Raw genomic sequence first — 23665 nt, 5'->3', positions numbered from 1 at the left:
ATGTCCTTGGCATCCTCTGACAGATCTTTGGTCTTCCCCATGATGGTGAGGGTTTGAATGTAAGAAAGAGATTCTGTGGACAGGTGTCTTTTATACACATGAGTTGTCGTTAGGAGAACCTTCTTAAGCCCCATACACACGATCGGACTTTGTACAAACTTTCCCGTGGACTTTTGTACAAAGGGCGTGATCCACAAGTTTGTATTGCATACACACGGTCGGACTTTTTGACAACAAACACGAACGTGGTGACGTCACAACGTATGGACGCCACTTCAAAAGAGGACGTTCAATGACTCCAGCGCCACCTTTGGTCAACTTCTGTATTGTAGTCTGATCGTTTGCATAGGCTCTGAGCATGCGTGTTTGTACCTTGTACAAAAGTCCGATGCTTTTGCATACACACACGTCGGACTTTGCTCCATCGGACTTCTGTTGTCAAAAAGTTTGTCCGTTCGCACAGCCAACAAAAGTCCGATGAAACAGAAAAAGTTTGTCCGATGGAGCGTACACACAGTCGGATGTTGCTCCAAAACAGCTAATTTGCATGTTTGTTGTCAAAAAGTCCGACCGTGTGTACCACATGAGCACCCTACTGTAGCCAGTCTGTGGGAGCCGGTGTCTTGTCATATAACGTCCTCCATCCAATAGTGTTCCGCTGCGTACTGCGCATGCGCAGCAACACAGTTTCCGAAAATTGCCGAGGATGAACGGCGCCTGCGCCGTGAGTCCAGGTTCTAGCCCCACCATCCAAGTGGACATAGAGTAGGAATAAAAAAAGAGCCGAGTGCAGCGAGGCCGAGCCCAAAAGCGTGGCGAGCTAAGCTCGCCCGCGAGGGGGCCCTCTAATATTCACAACCTTATGTCCACTTGGATGGTGGGGCTACCACCTCCACTCACGGCGCAGGCGCCGTTCAGCTTCAGAGATTTTCCGAAGCTTCGTCTGCTCCGTACTGCTCATGCGCAGTACGGGCGGACACTATTTGATGGCCGGACACCATACGGCAGAACACCGGAATTATTGTTGGTTGGGGATCAAATACTTATTTTACTCACTGATCTGCAACTCCATTTATAACATTTGTATCGTGTTTTTTTTTTTTTTTTCTCTTGCTTTTTGGTTGATATTCTGTCTCTATCATATAAATTACACCTATGATAAAAATGATAGACCCTTCATTTCTTTGTAAGTGGGCAAAACTTACACAATCTGCAGGGGAGACGATCATTTATCCCCCCGCTGTATAATATTGGCATGTTACAGACCCACACTTTGTACTTTTAGCATAGATTCTCCGGTAATATGGCGGCATGTATTAGCGGATTTATCCCACCATAGAATTGGGAATAACTTTTGGAAATGTTTCTATTCAGCTCACAGAGGGGGTGCGATGCTCGGCTCGCCAGAAGGCCAAAAATTGCCCCGGGGGGCAGAACAACTCCGACAGTGAAGCCGAATGCCGTCCGTCTGACAAGAATGCCTCAAAGGGCAGCTCGGTGAGTGCCGTTATTTCATATGGGGGGGGGGGGGGGGCCTGTCTGTCTGTCTCCAATGTAAAGTGAACCTGTCTCATTCCATGTACATACAGAATCTTTACATGGTGAACACTTTAACCCTTGCACAGCCAGAGACGTTTTTGTATTAATTTTATTTTTATTTATTTTTTTGGCACACATGCTAAAAAAATTTTAGGCCTGTTAAGAATACATACACCCCCCCCCCCTCCAAAAAAAAACATTGTACATAGTGCACATGCTAAAAAAAAAAATTAGGCCTGTTAAGAATACATAACCCCCCCCCCCCCCCCCCCCAAAAAAAAAACATTGTACATTTTATGAAAGCAGACACCCTGGAAAATATAATGTTTTTTTTATGTCACACAATATTACTGCAAACGTAATATATAATATAATAACGTAAAATTTCAGTAAAAAAAAATTAAAAGCTAATTTTAGAGAACAGAAATGCAATAAATGACCCTGTTTCTTGGTAAACTATAAAAGATGCAGTCTGCACCGAGTAAATGGATACCCAACGTGTCAAACCTTAAAACTGAATGCGCCTCTGAAATGGCGACAAACTTCAGTACCCAATATTTTCCATAGGGGACGCTTTAAAAGCCCCCCCCTATAGGTCATCACTTTAGTGTTACAGAGGATATTGGGTGCTAGAAAGATTCCTCCCACTTCAGCGTAATGATATCTATTACCCTCCTCTTCTATATTGTTGCTGCTTCCCTCAGATACCCCAAGAGATCACCTAACTCCCTAAAACTGTCATAGTAACATGCTAGGTACATAAAACGCATCGGAAACACAATAAACACTTCATAAAACAACAATGGCCGTCTTTTTCTTCTCTCTATGCTGCACTCTGGATTGGATGAGTTGAGGTTCTGATAGCTGCTAGTCGGTGAGTATTATGGCTGTAGCAGTTGAGGTTTTAGAACCGTCATGTCCACACTGCGGCCCTCTACTTCCCTTTAATCTGACCTTCAGGGCACTATCCCTCCCACTGACACCAATGATGGGGCACTATCCCTCCCACTGACACCAATGATGGGGCACTATCCCTCCCACTGACACCAATGATGGGGCACTATCCCTCCCACTGACACCAATGATGGGGCACTATCCCTCCCACTGACACCAATGATGGGGCACTATCCCCCCCCCTGACACCAATGATGGGGCACTATTCCCCCCCCCCCTGACACCAATGATGGGGCACTATCCCCCCCCCCACTGACACCAATGATGGGGCACTATTCCCCCCCCCCCCCCCCACTGACACCAATGATGGGGCACTCTGTTGGAGGGATTGCTTGAGGGATTCTGTTTTCAGAACAATGGAGAGGAACGTTTTTATTAGCGCTGTGAAGTGTACTTTTATCGTCCCAGATGGACAACAATGGGTCTCGTTCCAAGAACAGCACAAGTGACCAGAACCGGGGGCTAGCCGGCAAAAAAGCTGCAGGAGCCAAGAGTCGGCCTACAGCCAACGACCGTCCCAGGAGCAGAAGGTGCCCGAAGGTGAAAGTCAGTGCCCGCCTCACCAGTCGCCAAATGTCCAATGGGAACGATTACGCTTCCTACTGCCGATTGTCAGATGACAGCAGGGACAGTTTGGTGGTCTCAGACCCGGCAAATCCAGAGAAGAAAGGAATCTGTGCGGACATCACCCCATTCATTGATGAAGACAGCAACCAGCCCATGCCACTCGGGAGATTCTTCGAAAATGCCGACCTCATGCAGGTGACTGTTAACCCTTCAGTGGTAATAGGTGTTTATATTGGTACATTTGTAAATTGGCTCCTGTTTGTTGTTTTGGCTATTTTTATATAAAATCTTTCTTATACAAATACACATTTTATCATGATACAGGAGCTCTGAAACATTAAGGCTGCATTCTAGGGCTGCAACTAACGATTATTTTCATAATCAATTAGTTGGCCGATTATTGTTTCGATTAATCAGTTAATAACCTTAAAAAAAAAAAAAAATGAAGAAAAAAAAAACAGTAATTTTGTGATTTGCATTTTTACATATTTTATGGCCAATATGTTGTTGGGCAGATTAAAAAACGCTGCAAAAACCCATTATTACATTGCTTTTCTGCAGGTTCTCCATTGAAGTATATTGAACCAAAAAAACAAAATAGCACTGTTTTGCGTTAAAAAAAAAAAAAAAGTAATCGACTTTTCCAAATACGCAGCAGCTGAAAAAATCATGGATGTGAAGGTGTCCCATAGAAAACCATGTAAATGAACTGTGACCCAGGCCTGAAATGTTTAGTAACATAATGGGGTTAAAGAGGAAGTAAACCCTGATGAGTTTACTTCCTCTTTTTTTCCCCTGCAAAGGTAAAGCATAATGGACTACTATGCATCGCATCGCATCGCATAGTAGCCCATTATGTGTCACTTACCTGACACAGGAGCCAGCGAAGTCGCCGCTGTCCCCTGTAGTCCGCCGCATCCATCTTGCTGGTGGCGTCTCGCAGCTCCGCCGCTGTCATTCGGCGAAGCCGCGATGACGTCACTCCCGCGCATGCGCACGGGAGTCGACAAATGCGGCAGCTCCATTCTTGGAACTGCCGCGCTCAGTGCGCCTGCGCGCCGCTGTCTACGGCGCATGCGCCGTAGACAGCGGTGCCCGTTTTCGGGCAAATATCTCCTAAACCATATAGGTTTAGGAGATATTGCTTGGACCTACAGGTAAGCCTTAATCTAGGCTTACCTGTAGGTCAAAGTGGTTTGTAAGGGTTTACAACCACTTTAAAACAACTAAAATTGGTACAAAAAGAGCAAATAAATCGCTACTGTAAGGGGTTCATTTTTTTACTATGGGACAGTGTAAGTAATATTTACAGTAGCAATTTGCTCTTTTTGTACTAGAAAGGGCTATATTTATTTTATTTTTTTAACCCCATTATGTTAGTGGCCGATTAATCGATTATGAAAATAGTAATCGATTAATCTCATAATCGATTAGTTGTCGATTAATCGATTAGTTGTTTCTGCCCTACTGCATTCACACCTGGGCGTTTTGAGTCGCCCCGATTCTGCCTGCGATTTCAGAACGCTCTGGTAAAATGACAAATCGCACAACACGGATGTCAGATGTCATTTATTTTATTGACGCCCAAAAATGCTGCGCAGCTCTGCCACGATTGTCGCTCGATAAATCGCGCTGCAATCGTGGGGAAAAAAAAAACTTGTCAACTAAACAAAGTTCAGGAGCTACTTTTGGGCAACAAGTTTTACGCAATACAGTTTGCCGTGATTGCAGCGCGTTTTATCTTGCAGCAAAACCACACCACATTTTCAGGTGCCTTTTTTTTTTTTAAATGAACGGCATCTGAAATTCTCGCTGTGTGCGATTTGTCCTTTCAAAACGCCCAGATGTGAATGCAGCCTAAAGGTTTTCTAAGCTGAGCCCAACAAAAGCTGTTTGCCTTCAGGCTCTTTGTCTAAAAAATTTTTTAAAAAAATAAAATAAATAAACCCTTTTTTATAGAGCTCAATAGCCCAAGCTGAATTGAACACACAACATAAAGGATCATAATAGTAACTCCTACCCTTTATAGACAGGTCATAAGGGTAGCAGTCACTGCTATGATCCCTGTGTGTGTGTGTGTGTGTGTGTGTGTGTGTGTGTGTGTTCATTTCAGATTGGGATATTGAGCTCTATAAACAGGCTTTTGTTTACATGGTGGGGAAAGGACAGGGTTTGACAGATTGCCTCTTTCCCGCGACATTATTACTCATTTTACGTTGAGAGAGAAAAAAAAAAACACAATTTTTACCATACTCTGGGGAAAGCTGCTGCTCCCCTTTTTTATTATTATATTTTTTTTTTTTTTTTTTTCACCGCTCCAGTGAAGTCTCCCAATTGGGGTCACAGGCAGAAATAAACCCTCACCAAGTCTATCCAAAACCTAAAAAGGAAAGATAACGTTAGTTTGGGCTGGAGTTACATTAGGCTGGTCTCCTCGCCCCCCCCCCCCCTTCCTGCCCAGGCCAATTTTCAGCTTTGAGCGCTGTCACACATTGACAATTGTGCGGTCATGTACTCATGTGACGTTTTTTTTTTTATTTTTTTTTTTCACACAAATGGAGATTTATTTATTTTGTTGCTACAGAAACAAAATAGTCAGAAAAATGTTGAAGTCTTTTTTTTTTTTTTCATAGTTTTATTATAAAATTTTGCAAACGGGTAATTTTTCTCCTTCATTGATTTGCACCGTTGGACTGCACTGGTGGGCTGCACCTATCGGGATCGATGTCCTGTAACAGAAGCCAATTACCGCCTTTATTCTTTCTCCTCGCGCTGATCTTGACGAGAAACGGTGGTAATCGGCTACTATTTACTTCCTGATTAGCTGTCATTGGATGACAACTGATCACATGGTAAAGGGCCACTGTGATTGGCCCTTTACCCTGTTCTGTTATCAGCCGAGTCCAAAGGACTCAGTGATCACAGTGCACTTTTATTGACGTCCTCCCAGCACTGGAAGCCCTCCCACTGTGGCCGGCTAAAGCGCAGGTGGAAATCGGTTAAAGTAGAACTCCTGTAAAATTTAAGTGCTGCAGCATTTAAAGTGTACCTAAAGGCAAAACTTTTTAAAACAAAATTTAGATTTAAATTAGATCTGTGCCCCATTGAGGAGATTTCCCTTCAGTTCCTGTTCAGTTCCTGTCCCATAACCAAAACAGGAAGTGAGGAAATCCCTCCAAAGTGAGGGAATGTCAGGTGTGTCACTGGAACTAGTGTCCCCATTGGAAGATTTCCCCCCTCATCCTGTTCTGATGACAACCCAAAATTTGGGATTTTTGTTCACTCTGAGGCCGGGTACACACTGGCGGACTGTTCGCCCAACTTTGTCCGCTGAACAGTGTTTCAGCGGACAGCCCGCTCGTGTGTGGGCTTCAGCGGACAGTTTCAGCGGACAGTCTGACGAACAAAGTTTTTCGGAATTTCCGTAAGACAGTCCGCTGAAACTTGGTTTGAGCGGACAGTCCGCTCGTGTGTAGGCTTGTTCGACAAACTAAGTTTCGCGCATGCTCAGAAAGAATTTACACGGCGAAGGTTGCATTGCAGTGTATTAGACGTCGTTTTTCTCGTCCCGTCCGTGCCGTTCACGTCATCGCGCACGCTTTCAGTGGACTGTTCGTTCATCGTGTGTGGTCTAGTCCATTCATGCAAATTTTGAGCGGACTGTTTGTCGGATTGTTTGACGAACTAAGTTGGGCGAACAGTCCGCCCGTGTGTACGCGGCCTCAGAGAATCTCCCTAAGGCCGGGTTCACACCGCTGCGATGCGGGAACGCCGCGAATCCGCGGCGTTTTCCCGCATCGCACACCTCCCGCCGGCAGTTCACACTGCCCTATGCGGACGGCTGGGAGTGTCAATGATATGTTAATGACACCCCCAGATCCGTCCGCATATCGCAGTGCGATCTGCCGACTCGCACAGGAATCGGATCGCATGGTGTGAACCCCCATGCGATCCGATTCTGTTGCGGACCAAAAAAAGGGTCCCGTGCGAGTTTGCTGCGGGAGCGATGCGAATTCAGCCATACTATCTGTATACTATCTGTATGGCTGTACTCGCATCGCTACGGAGATCGGATGTGATTTGCACTGCAGTGCGGTGCGAATCACATCTGGATCTCCCCCCGCAGCAGTGTGAACCCAGCCTAATAGGGGCAACCTGACAGGGGTTCTAATCCCTCACCATTCCATCCAAAGCTAAGTACCTTAATTTTACTTTTAAATAAAAGTTAGTCCACCTGCTCTTACAGTTTCCTCTCAGACATAGTAGGTGAGGTTGAAAAAAGACACCAAGTCCAGCCTATGTGTGTGATTATATGTCAGTATTACATTGTATATCCCTGTATGTTGCGGCCGTTCAGGTGTTTAATAGTTTTTTGAAAGTATCGATGCCCCCCGCTAAAACCACCACCTGTGGAAGGGAATTCCACATCCTTGCCGCACTTACAGTAATGAACCCTCTACGTGGTTTAAGGGTAAACCTCTTTTCTTCTAATTTTAATGAGTGGCCATGAGTCTTGTTAAACTCCCTTCTGTGAAAAAGCTTTCTCCCTATTGTGTGGTCACCAGTCCGGTATTTATATATTGTGGGGTCACCAGTCCGGTATTTATATATTGTGGGGTCACCAGTCCGGTATTTATATAATGAAATCATATCCCCTCTCAGGCGTCTCTTCTCCAGAGAGAATAAGTTCAGAGCTCACAACCTTTCCTCATAACTAATATCCTCCAGACCCTTTATTAGCTTTGTTGCCCTTCTTTGTAGTCTCTCCATTTCCAGTACATCCTTCCTGAGGACTGGTGCCCAAAACTGGACAGTATACTCCAGGTGCGGCCGGACCAGAGTCTTGTAGAGCGGGAGAATTATCGTTTTATCTCTGGAGTTGATCCCCTTTTTAATGCCAATATTCTGTTTGCTTTGTTAGCAGCAGCTTGGCATTGCTGAGCCTATCATCTCCTGGGACCCCCAGGTCCTTCTCCATCCTAGATCCCCCCAGAGGTTCCCCCCCCCCCCCAGTCTATAGATTGCATTAAGATTTTTGCCACCCAAATGCATTATTTTACATTTTTCTACATTAAACCTCATTCGCCATGTAGTTGCCCCTCCCCCCATTCACTTGTTCAGATTTTCTTGCAAGGTTTCCACATCCTGCGGAGAAGTTATTGCCCTGCTTAGCTCAGTATGGTCCGCAAATACAGAGATTGAACTGTTTTCCCCCATCCTCATCCTCCAGGTCGTTAATGAACAAATTTAAATAGGATTGGTCCCAGCCCAGAACCCTGGGGGACCCCACTACCCACCCCTGACCATTCCGAGTACTCCCCATTTATCACCACCCTCTGAACTCGTCCTTGTAGCCAGTTTTCAATCCATGTACTCACCCTATGGTCCATACCAACGGACCTTATTTTGTACAGTAAAGGTTTATGGGGAACTGTGTCAAATGCTTTTGCAAAATCTAGATACACCACATCTACGGACCTTCCTTTATCTAGATACACCACGTCTACGGGCCTTCCTTTATCTAGATACACCACATCTATGGGCCTTCCTTTATCTAGATACACCACGTCTACGGGCCTTCCTTTATCTAGATACACCACGTCTACGGGCCTTCCTTTATCTAGATACACCACGTCTACAGGCCTTCCTTTATCTAGATACACCACGTCTACGGGCCTTCCTTTATCTAGATACACCACGTCTACGGGCCTTCCTTTATCTAGATGCACCACGTCTACGGGCCTTCCTTTATCTAGATGCACCACGTCTACGGGCCTTCCTTTATCTAGATGCACCACGTCTACGGGCCTTCCTTTATCTAGATGCACCACGTCTACGGGCCTTCCTTTATCTAGATACACCACGTCTACGGGCCTTCCTTTATCTAGATACACCACGTCTACGGGCCTTCCTTTATCTAGATACACCACGTCTACGGGCCTTCCTTTATCTAGATACACCACGTCTACGGGCCTTCCTTTATCTAGATACACCACGTCTACGGGCCTTCCTTTATCTAGATACACCACGTCTACGGGCCTTCCTTTATCTAGATACACCACGTCTACGGGCCTTCCTTTATCTAGATACACCACGTCTACGGGCCTTCCTTTATCTAGATACACCACGTCTACGGGCCTTCCTTTATCCAGATGGTAACTCACATCCTCATAGAAGGTTAGTAGATTGGTTTGGCAAGAACGCTTCTTCATGAATCCATGCGGATTACTGCTAATGATACCGTTCTCATTACTAAAATCTTGTATATAGTCCCTTTATCCCATCTAAGAGTTTACATACTATTAATGTTAGGCTAACTGATCTGTAATTCCCAGGGATGTATTTTGGGCCCTTTTTAAATATTGGTGCTACATTGGCTTTTCTCCAATCAGCTGGTACCATTCCTGTCAGTAAAAATTGGGAACAATGGCAGTTACTTGACTGAGTTCCCTAAGTACCCTCTGGTGCAAGCCATCTGGTCGCTGTGATTTATTAACCACTTCAGCCCCGGAAGATTTGGCCGCTCAATGACCAGGCCGTTTTTTTGGGGATTCGGCACTGCGCCGCTTTAACTGACAATTGCGCGGTCGTGTGACGTTGCACCCAAACAAAATTGACGTCCTTTTTTCCCACAAATAGAGCTTTCTTTTGGTGGTATTTAATCACCTCTATGGTTTTTATTTTGTGCTATAAACAAAACCGTAGCGACAATTTTGAAAAACAATATTTTGTACTTTTTGCTGTAATATCCCCATTTTATTTTTATTTTTTTTAATTTCTTAGTTTAGGCCGATATGTATTCTTCTACATATTTATGGTAAAAAAAAAAAAAAAAAAAGCAATAAGCCTATATTGGTTGGTTTGTGCAAAAGTTATAGCATCTACAAAATGGGGGATAGATTTATAACATTTTTATTTTTTTTCTACTAGTAATGGCAGCGATCTGTGATTATTATTGTGACTGCGACATTATGGCGGACACATCGGACAATTTTGACACATTTTTGGGATCATTGTCATTAATACAGTGATCAGCGCTATAAAAATGCATTGATTAGTGTATAAATGTCGCTGGCAGTGAAGGGGTTAACACTAGGGGGCGGTCAAGGGCTTAACTGTGTTCCCTGGGAGGTGATTCTAACTGAAGGGGGAGGGGACTGACTCGAGGAAGTGACAAATCGTAGTTCCTAGCGAATAGGAACACACGATCTGTTATTTCTCTCGAACAAAACACAGATTTGTGTGTTTACACACACTCGTCCCTGTTCTGTCTCTCCTGCTCACGATCGGCGGTCATCATGACCGTTGGCCACGAGCATCGGCACCCCCGCGCATGCCTGCTAACCCGATCCCACGAGTCGACGTACAGCTACGACTTGCTGCAGTATAATGACGGCGGCTGGTCGGCAAGTGGTTAATATGCTCTTAAAGCAAACCCATCGCTCCTCCGTGTGCTTTTTTCCTAAGATTTTATCCCAATTTATGCGTTTTAGTAAGGTTCGTAGTTTAGGGAAGTTGGCTCTTTTGAAATTCCGTGTCTTTGTTTTCCCCTTATGTTTCCTATTTGTGTGATTTTTTTATTTATTTTTTTTTATTTTTTTTAATACTGAAGCCAATTGACCAATTGGATCGCTGTTTCCTAAATTGCCCCATTTTTCCACATCTGTCATCAGGTCTGTATTGTTGGTAATCCGTAGATCCAGTATCGCTTTACATACCTGTTGATCCTGCTGGTGAAGTCCACCTAAAGCAGCTTCCTGTGATGGGGTGACAACGGTGCTGAATTCGGAGCAGAGTTGTCACTCTCGTGTAGGCGGTGCTTGCAGTAGAGTGAGCTGAGGAGACGTCGCAGGGGGCGTGGCTGTCAGAATTGATACTTTTGATTCACAAGCCTGTAGTGTGTCAATCGGCACCTGGCCACACCCAGTCCCACACCCAGTCCCGCCCACTGCTTCCTGGATTGACAGCACTGACACTCTCCAACTGTGAGCTGCAGTGTCAGAGATTGCAGCGGGGGAGAGACACCAATGAGGGAGGGATTTGGTTCCATCAGGGGAGGTGAAGGATGTTTTTTGTTTATTTTATGGGGCGTGTCCCTGGATGTGGGATTTATTTGGACTTTAACCACTTAAGGACCGCCTCCTGCACATATACGTCGGCAGAATGGCACGGCTGGGCACAAGCACGTACCTGTACGTTGCTTTTTAAGTGCCCAGCCGTGGGTCTGGAGTGCGCCGCTGGCGCACGCTCCCGACCCAGTCCTGAGCTCCGTGGCCGCGAGACCAGCGGACCCGATCGCCGCTGGTGTCCCAGGATCGGGTCACAGAGCTGAAAAACGAGGAGAGGTCTGTGTAAACAAACCTCTCCCCATGCTGCCTACTGTGGCTGTCAACGATCGTCTTGTCCCTTTTATAGGGAAAGACGATCAGTGACATCACATGCCAGGCCACGCCCCCCCTACAATAAAAAAAAACACACAACGTCATACATAACACCTACACTGCCCCCTAGTGGTTAACTCCTTCACTGCCAGTGTCATTTACACAGGAATCATTTAAAGAAGCATTTAAATAGCACTGATTGCTGTATAAATGACAATGGTCTCAAAAATGTCCGATGTGTCTGCTATAATGCCGCAGTCGCAATAAAAATCGCTGATCGCCGCCATTACTAGTAAAAAAAAAAAAAAAGATAATAAAAATGCCATAAAACGATCCCCTATTTTATAAACGCTATCACTTTTGCACAAACCAATCAATAATCGCTAATTGCGATATTTTCTATATATTAAAAAATAAATAAAAATGTAGAATACGTATCGGCCTAAACTGAGGGAAAAAAAAGTTTTGTTTTTTTTGTTTTTTATATATTTTGGGGATATTTATTACAAAAAGTAAAAAATATTGCATTTTTTTTCAAAATTGTCACTCTATTTTTGTTTATAGCGCAAAAAAATAAAAACCGCAGAGGCGATTAAATACCACCAAAAAAAGCTCTATTTGTGGGATAAAAAGGACGCAAATTTTGTTTGGGAGCAGCATCGTACGACTGCGCAATTGTCAGTTAAAGCGACACAGCGCCGAATCGCAAAAAGGGGCCTGGACCTTTGGCTGCAAATTGGTCCGGGGCTGAAGTGGATAATACAGGAGCCATTAGTTGTGTTTTGTATGGTGACCTCACATTGTGTTTATTTTGCTGTTTAGGACTTCCCACCAGTGGCCACGTCCTGTGCTTCCATGAGCCGAAGAGAACTGAGGAATCTTCACTTTAGAGCCAAGGAGGATGATGATGATGACGACGAAGAGCTGAATAATGAAGACGCTCTTTAGGTAAGAAGGCAACACATTAAATGTGGATCCCAGCAGATCATGCAATACATACTAGGATTGCCCCAGTATTGGTGCAGATACAAAGCATTTTCACGAGTAGTCATGGAAATGCTCAGATGCCCAAAATTGATGCCTTTGCGGTGCGATTTGAACCCATACAAAATGAATGGTCTCCAATCCCATGGCAAAGAATCGCGGTGATTCCTGCCTGAATCATATGTGGTTTCCCTGCAACTCTCTACTATGACAAGCCTGGGTTCACACAGGAGCGCTGCGGGAAGCTGCATGCAATTCTTTGCAGTGCGATTTGAGCTCATTCATTTTGTATGGGGTTTAAGTCGCACCACAAAAGTATCGGTTTCGGGGATCGAAGAATTTTCACATCTTCTCGCAAAAATACTCAGTATCTGCACCAATACTGGGGCAACCCTACTCCCATTCATAAATTGCAGGCCAAGGTGTGGAGCCTGCAGAGTTCCCTGTATAACCACTTCAGCTCCAGAAGGTTTACCCTTCACTTCTGCTGACCAGGCCATTTTTTGCGATACAGCAACGCTGCATTGTTTAACTGCTTCCGGGCCGCCCTGCCGTGGTAAATGAGCAGTGGCGGCGGTACCTATACAATGTTTCCACATCGGGGTCTGGGGCGGGTGCGCGCCACCGGTGACCCACTTTAGCTACGATTTGGATACAGTGGGAGCCAATCAGTGGGTCCGTATGTGAGCAAGGCAGACTGCCGTCCTGTCAGAGAGGAAGAGCGAGATCTTGTCTTCCTGCTAATCGGGAACACAGATCTCCTCCTTCAATTAGTCCATCCCCCACACATTTAGAAATCGCTCCCTAGGAGCACACTTAACCCTTTCATCACCCCTGGTGTTAAAGCGGAGGTCCACCCTAAAATGGACCTTCCGCTCATCGGAATCCTCCCCCCCCCTCTGGCGCCACAATTGGCACCTTTCAGGGGGGAGGGGGGTGCAGTTACCTGGATAATCCAGGTAAATGCACCCACTTCCGGGATAGCTCTCTGCGGAAAGGAGCGTAGATTACGCCCCTTTCCGCAAGTGCCCGCCCCTTTCCGCAAGTCCCTCGCTGCCTGCTAGGAAAACACACAGATCCCAGAGGCAGCGGGGACCGTCCTCATTGCGCAGCGCGGCTCGCGCATGCGCAGTAGGGAACCGGGAAATGAAGCCGAAAGGCTCCATTTCCTGATTCCCATTCCCAAGATGGCGGTGGCAGGACCCGAGAAACGATCTACAGATCGGCTTCGGGTGCCGACATCGCGGGCGCGCTGGACAGGTGTGTCACTAAGTGTCACTATTTTAAAAGTCAGCAGCTGCAGTATTTGTAGCTGCTGGCTTTAAAAAAAAAAAAAAAAACGCGGAGTCCCGGCGGACTCCCGCTTTAACCCCTTCCCTGACAGTGTCATTAGTACAGTGACAGTGCATTATGTTTAGCGCTGATCAGTTAGTGCCTAATTTGTCTGCCACAATGTCACAGTCCCGCTAAAAATATCTGATCGCAGCCATTACTAGTAAAAATAAAGATGCCATAAATATATCTCATAGTTTGTAGACGCAATAATGTTTGCGCAAACTAATTAAAATTATGAAAATTTGGCGCTCGCAAATGTTATAAAACGTGTAACAAAGTGTGAATGAGTGCAGTGAATATACAAAGCAAAAAACATGTAATAAATGTGCTGAATGTTCTGATCTGCAATGGGGGAAAAAAAGCGTTTGAAGTGCAATGGATTGCAGACCCTCCAGGACTTTTCAGGTGCAGAAACGCACCCCACCCCACATGTGTCCCCACTCACCAAATGGCGAGGACCCCCAGCTTTGCAGTCTGGGGGTCACTTCAGGCTTATGTGATGGTATCCAGATAAGCTCAGGACTGGTGTTGTGCACATCACATCAAAGGGGTTCTTGTTGGAATTTCTCAGCAGAATCACCAGGCACCAAAAAAGGATAAAAAATGGAGCTAATAGTGAAAAGTACCGTTTGAAAAGGGATTTATTCCATATATACAGATGGGTACTTACAAAAGAGTTGATAAAAACAGGCATGTAAAGGGATTAGAGATGGAAACGGACGCTGCTCACGGCGTGCGTTCCAGAAACCAGGAAGTGCGTTCCAAGGAGCAGGAAATGATGTCGGTGACCCCGGAAATACGTCGACATGTTTCGCCAATCTACAGGGATAACACTCTGTAGATTGGGGGTGGCGTTTCTGCACCTGAAAAGTCCTGGAGGGTCTGTGGTCCATTGCACTTTAAATTATTTGAACGAAAGAGGGGAAATTGGAAAAAGGGGGACTGGAGGGTAACCAACCCCCGGGACTTTATCAACGGCACCAAGTATATTCAATCAATATTTAAAATCAATTAAATTTTATTTAGTGTACAAAAACCATTATTTCAAACAAGTGAGATGATTACATCTATTTTACATATGCAGTACAAAATGCGGGTATACAAAAATTGGTATATGAGCCTGTAAGACTTCATAAATTACCACATTTATATATAATTCAAACTGCATTGTTTCTTTCCTACATGTTTTGCTCTTCAGAGCTTCCTCAGGACAATTGCAGCATTCTACAAAAAACTAAAATTATACAAATTATTGATTTTAAAAATGTAAATACATAAATAATTTAAATAATTTTGTACACAGCAAAAACTCTTAGGGCTACAAAAAGTGTCAAACCCCATAAGTTAATCCATTAAGTTGGATAAGTCTAGTGGTGGAAGTCTCTCCCGTCCACTCTATTGGTTGGAGAGGAGCGAGACCACCACCCTACAAAATAGAACATAAAGGGCATAATTGACAAATCAGAATTAGATACAATGTTAATTCTCCAAAAAGGGGAGCAGCCAAACCCTTAGTATGGGTGGTGCCCCACATTTCACATATATGATATCTCTCTGTCATTGCACTTTAAGGCTGGGTTCACACTGCTGCGGGGGGAGATCCGGATGTGATTCGCACCGCAAATCACATCCGATCTCCGTAGCGATGAGAGTTCAGCCATACAGATAGTATGGCTGAATTCGCATCGGTCCCGCAGCAAACTCGCACGGGACCCTTTTTTTGGTCCGCAACAAAATCGGATCGCATGGGGGTTCACACCATGCGATCCGATTCCTGTGCGAGTCGGCAGATCGCACTGCGATATGCGGACGGATCTGGGGGTGTCATTAACATTTCACTGACACTCCCAGCCGTCCGCATAGGGCAGTGTGAACTGCCGGCGGGAGTAATGCGATGCGGGAAAACGCTGCGGATTCGCGGCGTTCCCGCATCGCAGCGGTGTGAACCCAGCCTAAATGTTTATTTTTCTCATTGCGGATCAGAACATTCAGCACATTTATTTGGACTTTATTTACATGTTTTTTTTTTTTTTTGCTTTGTATATTCACATCTGCACTCATCCACACTTGGTTACGCATGTTTTATAACATTTTGCGAGCGCCACATTTTCATAATTTTAGGTTTCTAGTGAGTAGCAGATTGTGTGTGGCAGCTGCTTTCGTTTTCTTGCTCACTGTTTTTTCACCATTCAGCATGGGTTTAAATTTTATATCATTCACAAATATGTACAAGCAAGTCCACCCCGCAGTCACATTTCTGTAAATCTTTTCTTCTATCTTTTCATGTGACAACCCTGAAGAAATGACACTTGTCTACAATGTAAAGTAGTGAGTGTACAGCTTGTATAACAGTGTAAATTTCCTGTCCCCTCAAAATAACTCAACACACAGCCATTAATGTCTAAACCGCTGGCAACAAAAGTGAGTACACCCCTAAGTGAAAATCTCCAAATTTGGGCCCAATTAGCCATTTTCCCTCCCCGATGTCACGTGACTCGTTAGTGTTACAAGGTCTCAGGTGTGAATGGGGAGCAGGTGTGTTAAATTTGGTGTTATCGCTCTCACTCTCTCATACTGGTCACTGGAAGTTCAACATGGCACCTCATGGCAGAGACCTCTCTGAGGATCTGAAAAAAAAAAAAAAAAAGAATTGTTGCTCTACATAAAGATGGCCTAGGCTATAATAAGATTGCCAAGACCCTGAAACTGAGCTGCAGCACGGTGGCCAAGACCATACAGCGGTATAACAGGACAGGTTCCACTCAGAACAGGCCTCGCCATGATCCAGCAAAGAAGTTGAGGTCACGTGCTCAGCGTCATATCCAGAGGTTGTCTTTGGGAAATAGACGTATGAGTGCTGCCAGCATTGCTGCAGAGGTTGTAGGGGTGGGGGGGGGTCAGCCTGTCAGTGATCAGACCATACGCTGTACACTGCATGGCTGTTGTCCCAGAAGGAAGCCTCTTCTAAAGAACAGTTTGCTGAAGACAAGCATACTAAGGACATGGATTACTGGAACCATGTCCTGTGGTCTGATGAGACCAAGATAAACGTATTTGGTGTCAGATGGTGACAAGCGTGTGTGGGGGCAACCAGGTGAGGAGGACAAAGACAAGTGTGTCTTGTCTACAGTCAGGCATGGTGGTGGGAGTGTCATGGTCTGGGGCTGTATGAGAGCTGCCGGCACTGGGGGGGCTACAGATCATTGAGGGGACCATGAATGCCAACATGTATTGTGACATACTGAAGCAGAGCATGATCCCCTCCCTTCAGAGACTGGGCCGCAGGGCAGTATTCCAACATGATAACCACCCCAAACACACCTCCAAGACCACCACTGCCTTACTAAAGAAGCTGAGGGTAAAGGTGATGGACTGGCCAAGCATGTCTCCAGACCTAAACCCTATTGATCATCTGTGGGACATCCTCACATGGAAGGTGGAGGAGCGCAAGGTCTCCAACATCCACCAGCTCTGTGATGTCATCATGGAGGAGGGGAAGAGGACTCCAGTGACAACCTGTAAAGCTCTGGTGACCTCCATTCCCAAGAGGGTTAAGGCAGTGCTGGAAAATAATGGTGACCACACAAAATATTGACACTTTGGGCCCAATTTGGACATTTTCACTTAGGGGTGTACTGACTTTTGTTGCCAGCGGTTTAGACATTAATGGATGTGTGTTGAGTTATTTTGAGGGGACAGAAAATTTACACTGTTATCCAAGCTGTACACTCACTACTTTACATTGTAGACAAGTGTCATTTCTTCAGTGTTGTCACATGAAAAGATAGAAGAAATTTTTTTTTTTTTTTTTTTTTTTTATTTCATATGTTTTATAGCAGAAAGTAAAAAACATTGTTTGTTTAGCATTTTTTGTGTCAACAAAAAAAAAAAGTACTTTCTAGTGCAAAAAAAAAGTTTAAAAATGGCCCCAGTAGGTAAGTACAGTACGGTAGTTAGATGGATTGTTGATCCGATTGCTAAGTTGGCAATCAATACTGAGGTTTTTGTTTTTCCTTAGGACTCGGGTATGGGCCTTCCCAGACTTGAAGATTGGTGGACCTTCTGCCTTTGCCTTGTGACACGACCTCTATCATTGGTCCAAACCAAAGTGCTTTTATATATTCCAAGGAGACCCCTTTTCACCAAATGATTTTCTAGAAGTTCCGTTGTTTTTAGTGTTGGGAATCCTGGATCTGCACTATAACGCTGCCACCACCTACGTAACCTTAACATTGGGACATTCCCATTGGTGGGCGTCCGGTCATCTGTTGCTGATGTCATACCTGGAGGAGGAGCCCAGACACAATGATATGTAATTTATATTAAATTGTTTTATATATATTGTTGTTCATATGTATAACGTTCTACAGATTGTTGGGGAATATCATCCTGTTATTTTGTTAATTGGAAGTCGTCCTGCAGTTCCGGCCGCCGCCAGGGTGGTCTGAGCAGGCCGGGGAAGAATGACGTTGTAAATATCGTTTGTATAAGTTCAGTACTGGATAAAGCTTTGAGGTTTTATTTTTATTTTTTTGTATTTTCGAGGTTCTCCAGGGATAAGTGGAGCCCTTTCCATGAGAGTTCTGTGATCTCCAGCCTGACGCTCATTGACTTCCATAGCTAAGCGGAGGGCTGCCTGCGGTCTGAGCCTTTATCTAAAGACAGCTAAGGCGAAACGCGTCATCATATGGACAGGCGCTGCCTTAGATTCAAATAGCCAGTCCAGTCTAAGCAAGCAGCAAGTGCTGTCTCTACTCTCAGAGTAGACTATAGAGCAGAGGTATCAAACGGCAGCTGTTGCAGAACTACACGTCCCATCATGCCTTAGCCTTTGGCAGTCATACTTGCAGTGCCTCATGGGACTTGTAGTATGCAGTTTGATACCTGTGATCTAGAGCAGGAGTCCCGGGCTGCAGAATGATGCCGGTCCGTAGCCTGCGGGGCTGCAGGATGGGGGTTGTCGGCAGTACAAGCCAGCATAACCTGTACTACCACCCTCTGACTACCAGAGGGCACCTACTAACTTTTCTCCTAGCACCACTCCTTCCCTCTCTGTGATCACAAAAGAGGAGGGAGGAAAGCCAGACCAGGGACAGAATCTAATAGGGTTGAGGCCCTTCTCTCACCCCGCACCCACAACACACCCCAGTTGCCAAGATGAACCCCCCCCGGCCCCCTTCCCAAGGTGTCCACTGCACTGGCCCCCCCCCCCCGCCGCCAAGGTGCCAGGTTACAACACCCCATCTCCCGGCCAAGAGTGGTGTGCTCTCTTTTGGGGCTCATCACCTGGCTGTCACGTTGCTGACTTGTCTTTGGTGTTTCTCAGCGGCTGACCCAGAACCTGGATCTCCCATTCAGAGTACTAAACCCTCCCATCCGGTCCAGCCAAGGAAGCCGCCATCTTGGCCTCTGTGTTCTGCAGCTGCCATGGTGCTGCACATGTGATCCGTTATCACACCGGGCCTTGGGCTTGACCATTCAGTAGAGCGCACACGCAACCATTACAGTTATCACTCACAGAGCATGCCTTGGATGGAACTGTTTTGGGAAAAGGATAAATGGATGGGTATAGTTCCACTTTGGGTCAGGCAGCATTTTCAGAGACCATTAGTGACAGCCGACATCTATCCCTTGTCACAGAGTGACTTTTTAATACCCCTGCCAGGTTTTTAATTCTTCTGCCGGTGTCCTGTTGTGCAGATTTTCTTCTAGTTCCTGTCCCAGAGATACAAAAGGAAGCGAGATGAAATCCTCTCCTAGGTGTCCCTGATGGCAGATTTCCCCTCCTCTTCCTCTTCTGCTGCTGAGTGAAAAGTTGGGGATTTCCCTTCAGAGGTCACCGGAACAGGTGGAGATGGGGGGGGCGGGGGCATCTTCCCAGAGGTGCTCTGATAGCTGCCAGGGGTTCTAATCCTTTAAACGAAGCGAAGTGTTCAGCTTTAGGTCCATACCTGGCCTGCCTCCCCGGGGGAAGTGGGTGAGCGGAGGGCTGGAAATCAGACGAGGTGACCTCTGACCCGGAGAGCTTTTAGAATGAATTTGATTGTTATTGGAGAGCCATGCCAAAGTTGTAATAAAGGAGAAATCCGGACAAAATTCACTATTAAAAAGGCTTTTTGCTGCGTCTGCTATTGTGTTCTTTATAATCTGAAAGCAAAGATTTTTTTTTTTTTTTTTTTTAATATATAAATGGCTTTGCTGAGATGTACAGATGGGATTAGATCTGTTTACTGGAAGCCGCGTGCGATCGGCAGTCTGTAGAAAGGTCTCGAAGCCCCCAGAATTAGGAGGTGTCATCAGTGGGGGTGCTGCTAATTAACACAAACTTACAGGTTTTTGGGGCTCCAAGACCTGATACTACCCCAAGGAGCTGTGGACTGCAGTGTGTTGGATCGGATGGAACCCCCACACCCACCCAACAAGGATATATGTATGTTATGAATTCATCCAACGCGGAATCAGAGGAATGAGGTACCCGGAGCCTGCAAGGGTAACACCAGGACAGCCTGTACGGGTGCTGGTTGACATTTGATCCTGCGTTACAGAACCCTGTGCCATGTTATATTACCTGGTGATCCAGTAGGGTGCTATACAGGTTCAGGGCAATGATCTCCAGCTGGGGGTGGTTCTCAGTCCCTGAAGGCCTTCTGGGGGGCAGCCAGCTGTGGTAAGTGATGATTGGACCCCCTGGGGAGTCCTGCAGCAGGCCTGGTAAGTGTCCTATGGTAGCAATGCTGGTTGCACCCTATTAAGCCAGGTGCCTCACACACACACACACACACACACACACCTTTTTGGGGTAGTAGAAGTAGTGGTGGCCCTTGGTTAGTTATATGTTGGGGTGTGTGCTCTTGTAGCGCAGTTGGGCACTCTGCTTTCTGTCCCCCCCCCCCTTTTTTTTTTCCTACTTGCACATGAACCTCCTGAGCCAACCCCCCCCAAACATACATAGCAGTGGTAAGGAGCGGTCTGAGAGGCAGTGTTTGTTTGCGGCGCTACCAGTGATGTCAAAAGTGAGGCGGAGACCCTTGGTGTTGGCAATATTGGCTGAGTAGGAAAGGGGCCTCCAGCAGCAGAAGGGAGGGGGTGGGGCCGATGTGCCTGAAAGAAACCACGAGAGCGTGGAATACTGGTGCAGTGATTTCTGCTGGTGCCGGAGCTTTTTGTCTGGTGGTCTTGTAGAAGCAAGTCCAGTAAAAACTTGGTTTGAGAGCGTTTTGCAAGACGAGCAAAAAATTTTCATAAATTTTTTACTTGATCTACAAGCGATGTCTTGACCTAAGAGTAGCGTCATGTCACAACCGAGAATAAAAGAGAAGAGAGGCGCCTCTAAGTGTAGCAATACGGTTACATTTACTGAAGGTAGAACATTTAGTAACTTGCATGGTTGAGGATTAAAAGAGACGCATCTAAATATGGTAGGCAGCCGGGGTAAAGCTGTCCACATAGACCGTCCACCGCACCGCCATTAACGTCCTCTCTTCCACGCTGCACTCCATGAGCACTTCAATCCTCTCTTTCAGATCGCTCTTCTGGAGGGAAGCCTTCCCGGTCACAATTGCAGACTGACTGCCGGTGGTGCGGGGGATGGTCTATGGCAGTGATGGCGAACCTTGGCACCCCAGATGTTTTGGAACTACATTTCCCATGATGCCCATGTACTCTGCAGTGTAGCTGAGCATCATGGGAAATGTAGTTCCAAAACATCTGGGGTGCCAAGGTTCGCCATCACTGGTCTATGGCCTAAGGCGAAAGGAGGAGTCACCTTGGCGGTCCCTGGACGGAAGGAGGAAGTGGGAAAGGAAGTCCCTCTGCTAACGAAGCCCCCCCCCCTCAAAAAAAAAAAAAAATGACATGCCAAACGTGGCATGTAAGGGGGCGAGGAGTGCTTAAAGCAGAAGTTCCATTTTTGGGGTGGAACTCTTCTTTAAATTTAACCATAGTGCTACACTCTTCTCTTTTATACTCTGGCGCTCCTGCTGGATTTTGTATCTAATCCTCTTCCATTTGTAGATGGACATTTTACACAACCAATCACATCGCTATAATCTATTTATATGGACTATAAACTGAAAGATTTATGAATAAATTGGTTGTGGAACAAATCATCTGAGTTTCCATTATTTCTTATGGGGAAATTCGCTTTGATATACAAGTGCTTTGAAATTACAAGCGTGTTTCTGGAACTAATTCTGCTCACAATCCGAGGTTTTACCGTATTTACAGCGGCCACACCATTTACACCTTCCTTGTGGGCGTGGTGGGGCAGACTTTTAAGGGGGGTCTCCCTCGGTAACCGGCCCACTTGTGCAGCTCCACACAGTGCACTCTTGTCTGACCGGGACCGCAGCGTTTCATCATCACGGGTCCCGACTCCCGATATAAGGGGCAGCAGGCCATGTGTCTCACAGATGGCAGGAAGGGGTCCCAAATACCTCTCCCAGGTAGGTAGGATCCAGGACATACTGCCGCCCCCCCCCCCCCCCCAAAAAACGTATCCCTGGAAATCAATGACTTCCTTCCTTGTGACTCAGATTTCCTCCACGTATAGGGTACAACTTCCGCTACCTCTGGGGCACCTTCCTCCAGGTGATACAAAACTATTTCACTCAGCGCCGCTCCAAAATATGCAAATACATAAAAAAATTATAATAAAGCGCAATCAAAATATAGTCCTTAAAGAGGAAGTAAACCCTGATGAGTTTACTTCCTCTTTCATTCCCTGCAAAGGTAAAGCATAATGGACTACTATGCATCGCATCGCATAGTAGTCCATTATGTGTCACTTACCTGACACAGGCACCAGCGATCTCACCGCTGTCCCCTGTAGTTCCGAGCGTCCATCTTCTTAGTGGGTCTCGCTGCTCCGGCGCTGTGATTTGCCGGAGCAGCGATGACGTCACTCCCGCGCATGCGCACGGGAGCCGAGACTCGCGGCATTGCCGTCATCGACGATGCCCCGCTCAGTGCGCCTGCGCGCCGCTGTCTACGGCGCATGCGCCGTAGATAGCGGTGCCCGTCTTCGGGCAAATATCTCCTAAACCGTATAGGTTTGGGAGATATTTCTTGGACCTACAGGTAAGACTTAATCTAGGCTTACCTGTAGGTCAAAGTGCTTTGTAAGGGTTTACAACCAATTTAAGACTCCTTTTCACACTGGAGGCGTTTTTTTTCGGGAACTTTTGGGCTTAAAATAGCGCCTGTAAAAAGCCTCCCTTGCTGCACCAGTGTGAGAGCCCGAGTGCCTTCGCCCCGGGGCGGTGCGCTTGCAGGATGTTAGAAAAAGTCCTGCAAGCCGCATCTTTCAGGTGGCGCTGAGCGCTGTATACACCGCACCCTACCCATTGAAATCAACGGGCACCGCTGCCAAAGCACCTGCAAAGCTCATTCATATTAAATAAATAGGAGGCGTTTATAGAGGTTGGGAAAATAGAAAAGCTGCATTTATATTTGAAATAAATAAACCAATCAGTGCTTGGGAAATTTCATGGCTGTAAAATAAAAAAAATACATCTTTTGTAATAAAATGAGATAAAATCAGTCAGTGCTTCTACATCGATTTGTTCTTCTATAGGTAGCTGCCATGATTAAAAAAAAAAACAAAAAAAAAAAAAACAAACATGAAGATAATCCCATCATGATACTTGGCTCAGAGTTCTCTTATTTCGGGGTCTTCTCTGATTGGTGTAGATCTTGGACCTATCACAGGACAGGCTGTGCGCGGTTTTCTTATGACAGGCAATGTGGACCAGTTTGAGGTTCTTTGTGGTAAATAAAAGGTCAAAGAAATACTGATGGTTGACCCGTCTCCCGTCACTCTCCTTCACGGCTGCCACCAAGCAAGGTAAGATCGTTCGGCTTTTCTCAATCCTGAGGTGTATGGAGATAAAAGACATGAATTGTAG

At 45.8% G+C, this 23665-nt stretch overlaps 2 protein-coding genes across 2 annotated transcripts in view; one reads left to right on the top strand and one right to left on the bottom strand.

Moving 5' to 3' along the window:
* CUNH1orf174 (chromosome unknown C1orf174 homolog) lies at positions 1-19884 on the top strand. Its single transcript, XM_077455937.1, has 5 exons — positions 1-45; positions 1321-1497; positions 2902-3255; positions 12264-12389; positions 17779-19884. Exons 1-4 carry the CDS (start codon positions 1-3, stop codon positions 12387-12389), a joined length of 702 nt encoding a protein of 233 aa, XP_077312063.1. The 3' UTR covers positions 17779-19884.
* Positions 19885-23181: 3297 nt separating this feature from the next.
* DFFB (DNA fragmentation factor subunit beta) overlaps positions 23182-23665 on the bottom strand; it is a gene marked incomplete in the record, with an annotated part of 18271 nt that continues 17787 nt past the window's right edge. The window contains 1 exon segment of the mRNA XM_077458279.1: positions 23182-23630. Coding sequence (XP_077314405.1) covers positions 23396-23630 — 235 coding nt within the window.

Source organism: Lithobates pipiens, unplaced genomic scaffold (assembly GCF_037356315.1).
Source record: "Lithobates pipiens isolate NorthernLeopardFrog02 unplaced genomic scaffold, aLitPip1_a1.2 Scaffold_27, whole genome shotgun sequence".
Taxonomy (NCBI): Eukaryota; Metazoa; Chordata; class Amphibia; order Anura; family Ranidae; genus Lithobates; species Lithobates pipiens.
Note: the sequence above shows the minus strand (reverse complement) of the source record. Positions and strands in the feature narration are given on the sequence as shown.

What these genes read in the sequence shown, in the direction of transcription:
- CUNH1orf174 (XM_077455937.1), top strand. Translation starts at nt 1, where the DNA reads ATGTCCTTGGCATCCTCTGACAGATCTTTGGTCTTCCCCATGATG. An exon ending in CTTTGGTCTTCCCCATGATG is followed by an intron (nt 46 to 1,320) that starts GTGAGGGTTTGA and finishes GGCATGTATTAG; the next exon opens with CGGATTTATCCCACCATAGA. An exon ending in ATGCCTCAAAGGGCAGCTCG is followed by an intron (nt 1,498 to 2,901) that starts GTGAGTGCCGTT and finishes TTATCGTCCCAG; the next exon opens with ATGGACAACAATGGGTCTCG.